We start from the raw sequence: 12071 nt of genomic DNA on the forward strand, positions 1-12071 counted from the left end.
GCCAGCAAATGAAGTGATATTTGAATAGCAAGTAGATTGAAAAGCTCAAAAGACTAGAATAAGGAAATTGGGGGAAGGATAAAAATGAAAAAGAAAATGGCTGGGACTATAAGGAAGAGTGTTTTAGCCCTTGGGGAAAGAAAGTAAAATGCAATGAGACTAAAGCATAACAAGTCAGGGAAAGAAGTCAGGCGGTGATTCAGGAATGTATGAAAGAGCCTGATTATGTAATCATAATGCAAGAGTTGGAGTTGTATCATAAATGTTAACAAAACACATTTTAAATTGATTTATGCAGTATGGATAGTAAAATTACCTTAAAATGAATATAAAATATATCAGAGGGAACAACTATATAGTAATATTTTGGAGATGATTCTCATTAATACAATATATTAAGATTGAGAGGGAAAAAGATGTGAAGAATTATTTGTAGGGTTTTAAATATCACAATTATTAACAGATATTGAAAAAGGCAATTATTTAGGAAAAGAGAAGTCTTAAGGGCAGTTTATGTTAATTTGGGGATTCTGAGTCATCAGAGTTAAATAGTTATACAGGTTCTGATCTCAGAGGACAAGGAATTTGAAATGTGTGAGCCATCAATTTATTGATGGAAGTTAAAACCATGAACAGAATATTTTGAAAGAAGCTGAAAGAGTGATAAGAGAGAGGTGCCTTAAGATTTAGCTTTGTGTCCTTTCGTATTTACAGGCTGAGTAATTGAGGAAAACCAGTGATATGTAGTGAGAAAGGAAAGAAGAAAATATTAGAACAAGAACCAAAATGGAATGGAGTTTTACCTAGGGAAGAATATGTTGTAAGAATAAGGGAGAGGATGGAAATCAAATGGTAAAAAGTATCAGCATGGTATTTTAGCCTCCCACAAAATGCTTTTTTATTCTCTCAAAAATACAGAGTGAAACTTGGAAAATAAACAAAAAAATAAAAGCACAAGTTTCCCAAATTGAAATGCACCAAAAATACCACAAGGTATTTCTCTCCAAATAACTGGATATGAGGATCACCTAAAGGTGCACAGAGGAGAGACTGTTCCCTCTTCTTGGAACACATCTGTGAGAGGTGGCACTCACAGAGATGCCTCTCCAGGGACACAAGAGTTGGTTGGTGCCATTTCCCTCACCTGTCCCTCAGCATAAATGCAGAGACACCTGCTGAGGGGGGGCTAACCTGAATGGACACTGGCCATTTAGGCTGCTTGCTTCAAATCTCATGTCCCTGTGCTCTCATGTGACTGACCTTCACGGTAAGTCTGCATCCATCCCAACATAGCCAGACCTTCCCCCAGAAGACCAGCACAGTCTCCCACCATAGCACACCCCTAAAGTTTGGAGTTTTAGAAGTCAGCAGCTTCGCTGGGATAGAGCTGCACTGTGCAGCTCCAGCCAAGCAAGCAACCTAGAGACAGTGTGAAGACAGCAACCTGAAAAATGCCTGGGACATAGGAGGGGAAATTATTCACTCTTCCGAGAGTCCTTCCCTCAGAGCAGCAGCATGGAGACCCCTCTCTGAGGACAGAGGAGCTGGCTGGTGCCATTTCCCTCTTCTGTCTCTCGCCAGCTTCAATAAACAGCACAGCTCCAATACTGGCTGCCTAACCTGCAAGTCCCACCCTCCTGTGCTCTGCTGCTACTGCTTTTCTCAGGCAAGGGTGCCTAAGAACCAGTGCAGCAGGCTCCTTCCCCAGAACACCAGCAGAAACACCTGCATGCACCACATCTCCCAAACACAGTTTTACAAGGCTTCAGTTCTAGTGGAAGTAGCCTCAAGTCTCATTTAACAAGCTGACTAGAGCACACTTAGTTAAAACTCACCAGTCTGGTCAGGGTCCAAACACTCCCCACTATAGGCTAGGAAACCTTTTGCAGAGGATTGGCCTGAAGGATAGAGCAACCAAAACACAGCAGCACAGTGCACACAGAACACACCAGAGACATTCCCTGAAGTGCCAGCTCTTGGGCACTATATGACCTTTTCTTCATAAAGCCATTACTCTCAGGAGCAGGAAGCATAACAGGTTTCTCTAACACACAGAAGAAGAGACTTAGACAAAATAACAAGACAGAGGAATTCATCCCAAAAGATAGAACAAGAAAGGTCACAGCCAGAGATCTAAGAGAAATTATCTCTCTATCTCTCTATCTATCTATCTATAATATGCTTGATGGAGAATTTAAAGCATCAATTATAAGCATACTCACTGGGCTTGAGAAAAGAATGGATGATATCAGGGAAGCCCTTACCACAGAGAGAAAAGAATTTTAAAAAATCAGAAATAAAAAATGGAATAACTGAAATTCAAAACAGATTGGATGTAATGACTACAAGGAAGGACAAAGTAGAGGAATGAGTAAGTGATACAGAATATAAAATAATGGAAAAGAATGAAGCTGAACAAGAAGGAGAAGGCTTATTTGAGGAAATAAAAGCTGAAAACTTTCCTAATCTGGGGAAGGAAACTTCCCTAATCTGGAATCCAAATCCAGGAGGTACAGAGAACTCCCATCAAAATCAACAAAAGCAGGCTAACACCAAGACATATTGTAGTTAAATTTGCAAAATATAGTGATAAAGAAGACATCCTAAAAGCAACAAGGCAAAAGAAGTCCCTAACTTACAATGGAAGACACATAACTCTAGCTGCAGATCTCTCCTCAGAAACATGGCAAACTAGAAGGGAGTGTCATAATATATTTAATGAGCTGAATGAGAAAAATCTGTAGCCAAGAATACTCCATCCATCAAGGCTATAATTCAGAATAAAGAGTTTCCCAGACAAACAAAAAACTAAAGGACTTGTGACCACTCATCCAGCCCTGCAAGAAATATCAAAGGGGACTCTTCGAGTGGGAAGGAAAGACAAAAAGGGACAAAGACTGGAAAGGAACAGAGAAAATCTCCAGAACTAATGACAAAACAAGTAATAAAAAGGCACTAAGTATATATTTTTCAATAATTACTCTGAATGTGAATGGACTAAATGCTATAATCACAAAACATAGGGTATCAGACTGGATAAAAAACAAGATCCATCTATATGCTGTCTGCAAGAGACTCATTTTGGACCTAAGGACACCTGCAGACTGAAAGTGAATGGCTAGAAAACCATTTGTCATGCAAATGAAAGTCAAAAGAAAGCTGGAGTAGCAATATCAGACAAACTACATTTTAAACCAAAGACTGTAACAAGGGATGAACAAGGGCATTATATCATAATAAAGGGAACTATCCAACAAGGTCTAATAATAGTAAATGTAAAATCTCATGCTCCCAACATGAAAGCACTCAATCAATAAAAATAGCAAACATAGATGAATCCATTGATAATAATACAATAATAGTAGGGGAATTTAACACTCCACTTATGCTGATGGGCAGATCATCTAAGCAGAAAATCAACAGAGAAACAATGGCTTTGAATGACACAATGGGCTAGATGGACTTAACAGATATATTCAGAATATTTCATCCCAAAACAGCAGAATACACATTCTTTTTGAGTCCACATGGGACATTCTCTGGAATAGATCACATACTAAGCCACAAATCAGGCTTAACAAATATTAAAAGAATGACATCACACCATGCATATTTTCTGATCACCATGCTATGAAACTTGAAGTCAACCATAATAAAAAATTTGGAAAGACTACAAATACATGAAGGTTAAAGAACATCTTACTAAAGAATGAATGGGTCAACCAGGAAATCAAAGAACAAATTAAAAAATACATGGAAACAATGAAAATGAAAACACAACAGTCCAAAAAATTTTAGATGTAGCACCAGTGGTCCTAAGAGGGAAGTATATGGCAATGCAGGCCTACCTCTGGAAGTAAGAAAAATCTCAAGTAATAATCTCAAATCTTATCCTTATACTTAAAGGAGCTAAAGAAAAAATAACAAATTAAGCCTAAAGCCAGCAGAAGGAAGAAAACAGTAACGATTAGAACAGACATAAATGATACAGAAACCTAAAAAAAATAGAACAGATGATGAAATCAGGAGCTGGTTCCTTGAAATAATTAAAAAAATTGATAAACCCCTAGCAGACTTATCAAGAAGAAAAGACTCAAATAAATAGAATCACAAATGAGAGAGTAGAAATAACAGCCAAGACCACAGAGAAACACATTTATAAAAGAATATTATGAAAAATTATATGCCAACAAATTGGACAACCTGGAAGAAATGTATAAACTTTTAGAAACATATAAACTACAACTGAAACAGGAAGAAATAGAAAACTTGAACTGATTAGCAGCAAAGAAATGGAATCAGTATTCAAAAATCTCAGGACAAACAAAAGTCCGGGGCCAGATGGCTTCACAGGTAAATTCTATCAGACATCTAAAGAAGATTAATACCTACTCTCTCAAACCATTCCAAGATATAAAAAACAAAGGAAAATTTACAAACTCATTTCAGCAGGCCAGCATTAACTTGAATCAAAAATCCGACAAAAGACTCCAGTATAAAGGAGATTTACAGGCCAATATTGAAATGAAATGGATAAAAAAAATTCTCATAAGGTACTAGCAAACTGAATGATAGTACATTAAAAGAATCATTCACCATGATCAAGTGCGATTTATTCCTGGGCTACAAGGGTGGTTCATACTTGCAAATCAGTCAGCATGATACACCATATTAATAAAAGATAGGATAAGAAACATTTGACCATATATGAAAAACCCATTGCTAATATCCTCATTAAGGGAAACCTGAGAGCTTTTCCTGTAAGGTCAGGAACAAGATGGGGATGTTCACTCTCACCATTGTTATTTAACATAGTACTGGAAGTCTTAGCCTCAGCAATCAGACAACAAAACATAATAAAAGGCAAGGAAGAAGTCCAACTTTCACTATTTACAGATGGCGTGATAATCTATATGGAAAACAAAAAAGACTCCACCAAAAATTGCCAGAACTGATAAATGAATTGAATAAGTGGCAGGATACAAAATCAACATAGAGAAATCTGTTGCATTTCTATACACCAATAATAAAGTAGCAGGAAGAGAAATCAAGCAATCGATCCCATTTACAACTGCACCAAAAATCCTAAGATAACTTAGAATAAACTTAACCAAAGAGGGAAAAGATCTGTACTCTGAAAACTTTTGTAAAACACCGATGAAAGAAATTGAAGATGACACAAGGAAATGGAAGATCACTCCATGCTCATGGATTGAAAGAACAAATATTGTTAATATGTTTATATTACCCATAGCAATCTACAATTTTAATTCAATCCCTATCAAAATACCAACAGCATTTTTCACAGAGCTAGAACAAACAATCCTGAAATTTGTATGGAACCTCAAAAGACCCCAAATAGACAAGAATCTTGAAGAAGAAAAGCAGAGCTGGAACTATCACAATTTTGGACTTCAAGTTATGTTACACTCCTGTAGTGATTAAGACAGTATGGTACTGGTACAGAAAAAGAATCAGAGATCAGGAGAACAGAATAGAAAACCCAGCAATGGACCCAAAATTAATGGTCAACTAATTTTTGATAAAGCATGAAAGAATATCCAATGGAAAACAGATAGTCTCTTCAACAAATGGTGTTGGGAAAACTGGACAGCAATATGCAGAAGAATGAAACTGTACCACTTTCTTACACCATACACAAAAATAAATTCAAAATGGATAAGGGGCCTAAACGTTAGACAGGAAACCATCAGAATCCTAGAGGGCAACACAGGCAGCAACCTCTTTGACATCAGCTGTAGCAACTTCTTATTAGACGTGTCTCCTGAGACAAGGGGAACAAAAGCAAAAATGAAATATTAGGACTTCATCCAGATAAAAATCTTCTGCACAGGGAAGGAGCACTCAATAAAAGTAAAAGACAATGTTTGGAATGAGAGAAGATATTTGCAAATGACATATGTGATGAAGAGTTAGTATCCAAAATCTATAAAGAACTTATTAAACTCAACACCCAAAAAGCAAATAATCCAGTTAAACAATGGGAAGAAGTCATGAATAGATCTTTTTCCAAAGAAGACATAAGATGGCTAACAGACACAAGAAAAGAATCATCTGGGAAATGCAAATCAAAACTACAACGAGATACCACCTCACACCAGTCAGAATGGCTGACGTTAACAACCCAGGAAACAACAGGTATTAGTAAGGATGAGGAGAAAGTCCCACTGTTGGTGGGACTGAAAACTGGTGCAGCCACTCCGGAAAACAGTATGGACCTTCCTCAAAAATTAAAAATAGAACTACCACGTGATCCAGCAATTGTACTACTGGGTATTTACCCATAGGATCCAAAAGACTGATTTGGATAAAAAAGAAGAGTGGTCAACATGGTGAAGTAGGGGATCTGAAGTTCCTTCTTCCCTCAAACACAGTAGTGTTGAGGCCAGCGGACTTGGAATTCCAAGAGTCCAGGCTTCAGAGTCACAGAGACATCTCCAGGGGCCCACGGGGACAACTTGGCAGGCCATAGGTGCATGATTGTGAACTGGGAGAGATATAACAGGTGGTGTAGGCACAGGGAGGAGGGATCCTCTTTTATGGAGAGACAAAAGGAAGAGAAAGAGAGGGTGTGGAAGTGTAGGATTGTATTTGGACAAGAGAAAAACCATGGACTGGAGATCGGAAAAAAACGGAGAAAGGTCCAATTTCTAACTGCAGGGCTTTCTCGGGACTGGGACTGGCTGCCCTGTTCATGCGCCTGGGAGGAGGGGAGCTAGCCCTGGGCTTGGTAACTAGCTCAGAGGCGCAGTCCGCAGTGGGAGAAAGCAATCCCCTCCCTGGAGTGCTGGGGGAGTAAGGTATATAGCCATTCTAAGGACAAAGGACCCTGCCTGCGCCCGCCAGCCAGAGGCCCATTATAGGCAGGGCACTTCCCCAGAACCTGGGTGTGCAGAGCAAGATCTTTTAAGACGTCAGGGTTTTAATTCCAGTCAAGTGCCTAGTAGGCGTGGGAGACTGTGGAGCGGGGCAGGGGGAAGCAACCTGCTCTCACCTATGCAGCACTGTGAGGACAGCCTGAACACCAGGTCTGGGAGGGGGGACACCTCAGGGGACGGTGTCACCATTTTTTTCCTCATCACCAAAAAGGTGGGGCTTCAGGGTACCAAGGGGCCCACAGTGGAGGCAGGATGCCTACACCAAACCACACCCCTCCGCACATGGTAACTAGCTATCTATTGGAGCGGGATTGATGCTGACCAATCAGACAGCCCTCTTCCGGACCAGTGCAGCCACTGGTTCTGAGGCACCCAGGGTTTTGCATTTTTTAATTTAATTCTTGGTCAATTCTATATATTTCTTCTTCTTCTTCTTCTTCTTCTTCTTCTTCTTCTTCTTCCTTTTCTTCCTCTTATATTTCCCTTCTCTAGTCTGGTTATTCTGGTTTGTTTAAGCAGACATATTTAATATGTTCTGTTTACACCTGTTCTGTATCTCCTTATTCTTTATTTTCCTCTCTCTCTAGATTAAACCGTATAGTTTCTCTGCCTGGTCAATTTTATTTTATTTTATTTTATTTTTCCCCGCCCCAGTCATTTCTCTCTTTGTATGCGATAAGGCTTCTTCCACCACCACCACCATCACCCCCTTTTTTTAAAAAAATTGTTTTTCCCGAGGTTACTTCAATGAACAAATCAAAGCACACCTGATGGAGGGTTCAAACCACCACTACAAGTAGGGAGATATGGCAACCAGAGTCACAACAACAGACAGCATGTGACACACTGCAAAAATACCTCCTGATGGGCCAGGTCTTGGACGATGTATGACCCCTCTTTAATATCATAGTGCTTGCCAGTTCAGGACACATAACAAGCTATTAAAACATATTAGGGAAAGAAAACTAGCCAAAATGATAAAACAGAAGAATTCTCAAAAGAAATTCCAAGAAGAAATGACAGCTAAAGAATTGCTCTAAACAGATATAAGCAATATATATGATCAAGCATTTAGAATAATAGTCATAAGTTTAATCACTGGGCTTGAAAAAAGCATAGAAGTTAGCAGAGAATCTATTGCTGCAGAGATCAAGGAACTGAAAAATAGTCATGACGAATTAAGAAATGTTGTAAATGAGGTGCAGAATAAACTAGATTCAGTGACAGTGAGGTTGGAAGAGGCAGAGGTGAGAATAAGTGAAATAGAAGACAAAATTATGGAAAATGATGAAGCTGAGAAAAAGAGAGATAAAAAGTACCATACCATGAGGGGAGAATTAGAGAACTAAATGATTCAATGAAGGGTAATAATATCCATATTATAGGAGTTCCAGAAAAAGAAGAGAGAGAAAGGGGCAGAAGGTTTACTTGAACAAATTATAGCTGAGCACTTCCCCAATCTGGGGAAGGAAGCAGACATCCAAATCCAGGAGACATAGAGAACTCCCTTCAGACATAACAGGAATAGGTCTTCTCCATGATGTATTATAGTGAAACCGGCAAAATACAAAGACAAAGGATTCTGAAAGCAGCTAGAAATAAACAGGCCTTAACCTAAAAGGGTAGACACATAAAGTTAGTAGTAGAACTTTCCACTGAAACTTGGCAGGCCACAAGATAGTGGCATAAAATATTCAATGTACTGAATAGGAAAAATATGCAGCCAAGAATCCTTTATCCAGCAAGGCTGTCATTCAGAATAGAAGGAGAGATAAAGGCTTTCCAAGACAAACAAAAACTGAAGGAGTTCATGGCCACTAAACTAGCCCTGCAAGAGATCCTAAGGGGGACTCTGTGAGTGGAATGCTGCAAAGACTACAAAGGTCCAGAGATACCATCACAAGCATGAAACCTACAGATAACACAATGACACTAAATCCATATCTTTCAATAATAATGGACTAAATACTCTGATGTAAAAGGTATAAATGCTCCAATCAAGAGACATAGGGTATCAGAATGGATAAAAAAAATGGATTAAAAAAAATACAAGATCCATCTATATGCTGTCTACAAGAGACCCATTTTAGACCTGAGGATACCTTCAGATTGAAAGTAAGGGGATGGAGAACCATCTATCATGCTGCTGGAAGTCAAAAGAAATCTGGAATAGCCATACTAATATCAGACAAACTGGATTTTAAACTAAAGGTTGTAACAAGAGATGAAGACGGGCATTATATCACAATTACAGGGTCTATCCATCAAGAAGAGATAACAATTATAAATGTTCATGCACCTAATTTGAAAGCACCCAAATATATACATCAATCACAAACATAAGCAATCTTATTGATAAGAATACAATAATTGCAGGTGATGTTAACATTCCACTTACAACAATGGACAGATCATCTAGGCAGGAAATCAATAAAGAAACAATGGCCCTGAATGATACACTGGCCTAGATGGACTTGACAGATAAATTCAGAACTTTTTGTCCAGAAGTAGCAGAATACACATTCTTCTCGAGTGCACATGGAACATTCTCTAAGATCACATACTGGTTCACAAGACTGATTTCAAGGGATACATGCATACCCTGATGTTTCTAGCAGCATTCTAGACAAATTATGAAAATCAAATATCCATTGATTGATGAATGGATAAATATGTGAGAAAAGAATGAGATCTTTCCATTTACAATGATATGGATGGACCTCGAGAGTATAATGCTAAGCAAAATAAGTCAGTCAGAGAAAGACAAATTCCATATGATTTCCTTCATGTGGAATTTGAGAAATAAAACAGATGAACATGGAGAAAAAAGAGACAAAGCAAAGAAAGTCTCTTAACTATAGAGACTATAGAGAACAAACTGAGGGTTGTTGAATGGGAGGTTGGGCTAAATGGGTGATAGGTATTATGGAGGGCACTTGTGATGAGCACTGGGTGTTGCATGTAAGTGATGAATCATTAAATTCTATATCAGAAACCAATAATACCCTACATGTTAACTGACTGGAATTTAAATAAAATTTTAAATTTTAAAAAACTGAAAAAAAATACATGTAATTATTGACTCTCAACTGGATCTTTTTGCTATAAAGTGCCAATATTTTGATGAAGGGTAAATTTGGATGACATCTGAAGATTAGATATTAGTAATGCATAATTATTTCCTGATTTTGAAAGGTTTTAGAATTAATATCTATGTAAGAATTGTACATTAAAATATTTAGAGTTACTAGGATTGTGTTTGACAACTTATTCCTCATTGTCCCAGGAAAAAATTTATTCTTTTGGATGATTTTTGTGTCATTTCTCTATATTTTAGATTGTTACAAAATCAAATAAAAAATCATTATATATTACATATAGAAGCACAGAAATATTAAAATAGGTAACAAAATAAAAAGAATATAGGGTTTATACATTTTTTGTAATCAATGTTGAGATATTTTAATTGATCAATTTTTATCAAAGTAGAAATGCTTGTGATTTTTCACTAATATTTTCAATTATATTTCTAAAGTTTTCTACATAAATTTTCTATTATGTTTAATTTTCTTGTAATTAGTGCTTGTAATAATGATTATAATTGTGATGTTGGAAATCATAATGAAAGTAATGATAGGACATGTAAAGAAAGATTTTTGTGTGGCAAGCATTGTTTGTGTTTTAATATATTCTAACTCATGTCACCTTAACTTCCTCTACATGTTCTATTATATTGAATTACCATAGAAGTAAACTTATTGCTGTTATTTATAACTTGTATTAACAATAAAAACACTCTTCCTTCCTTCTTGGCTCTTTGGTAAGTGAAATATTACAGAATTTATAGTACTTTTCAGTAATTCATAGAGTGTTACTTTGATACTGATTTTATTCCATTTATCTGAGGAATATGATTTATTTTTAGACATTCCCATGGTGTAAAGTATTTTAGCAGTTGCAGCATGGATGAATTTAAGCACAAGGTTTCACAGCCTGAATTTGAATGTCTTCAGAATAAAACAGTTTCAGAAGTGGTTCGCCAAGGAAGAACTGCAATTTGTGGTAATAAAATTGTGGAACCACCAGAACAGTGTGATTGTGGTCTTCCAGAGGTTAGTGACAAACATTAATAATTTATCTAAAGATTTGTTTTTGTGTTTCTCATGTAGTTTTATAAATATAGATGTGATATAGGAGGACTTTCTCTGAAATGCTGAACCATTTTATTAAACATCTAAGATACGGAGGTATGGGGCTTTTGATAACTGACATCCTGAATTTGAAGCATTTGAAGAGTTTAAGTGAGGGGTAAGTGTAGCATGGATTAAAGAGGTAGATTTTCTTTATTATGTAACCATTAATAGCAATACCCACCTTTCTGTATCATAAACATTATTAACATCTATACTATAATCATTACCTCAATCATGTCCTGAATTCCTCCAGAGTGATTGTATTGGTTCATTAAGTTCTTACATGTATGTTGTTGTTTACTTCCTCATCTCCTGATTTCTGTCCTTGCATCTGGGGTAACTTTATTTATTTTAACTTAACTTCACAGAATTGGGTTGATAATGCTTGGTTTGTTACTGTTATATTTAAGTATTTGCCATTACCTTTTTTTTTTTTTTTTTCAGTTCTTGGTAAGATAGTGAATCTGCATTTTATTACGCCTGTCTTTATATTGCATGTTGATTTTTGGAATGTCCCATATTTGGTTGAGAAAATGTAAACTCTTGAATTGTTAGAAACTAAATTCTATATAACTTGATTACATCATAATTTTTAAGTGATTGCTTCAAATCTTCTGTATGAATTTTATTTACCTGAACTCTTGGCACTTGAGAGGTAATATTTATGTTTTCAACTATGCAGTTGGATTTGCCTAATTCTTACTATAGGCTATTCAATTTATGCTTTCTGTGTTTTGAAGCTTTTTGATATGGTAGAGAATTATGGTGGAGATTGTTATATCTTCCTGGAAATTTAACTTTTATTTTCAAATACTGAATCTCTTTATTCCAGTGTTGCTTTCTGTTTTAAAGTCTATTTAGTCTGACATATCTATATATCTATGCACACACTAGCTTCCCTTAATTAGCATTTCTATGATATTTCTGTATTCTCATTTACTTTTCCTGTACTGTTAAGTTCAAGATCTACATTGGGTTT

General features: G+C 36.7%; 1 protein-coding gene across 5 annotated transcripts in view; it reads left to right on the plus strand.

Annotated features, from left to right (window-relative positions):
- The window catches only part of LOC125923284 (A disintegrin and metallopeptidase domain 3-like), a 138429-nt gene that overhangs the window by 60932 nt on the left and 65426 nt on the right, over positions 1-12071 (plus strand). For all 5 annotated transcript variants that reach the window (XM_049631462.1, XM_049631461.1, XM_049631460.1 and 2 more), the window contains one exon: positions 10825-11011. In XM_049631462.1, coding sequence (XP_049487419.1) covers positions 10825-11011 — 187 coding nt within the window. The remainder of the gene's footprint in view (positions 1-10824; positions 11012-12071) is intronic.

Source organism: Panthera uncia, chromosome B1 (genome assembly GCF_023721935.1).
Source record: "Panthera uncia isolate 11264 chromosome B1, Puncia_PCG_1.0, whole genome shotgun sequence".
In the NCBI taxonomy this organism is placed as follows: Eukaryota; Metazoa; Chordata; class Mammalia; order Carnivora; family Felidae; genus Panthera; species Panthera uncia.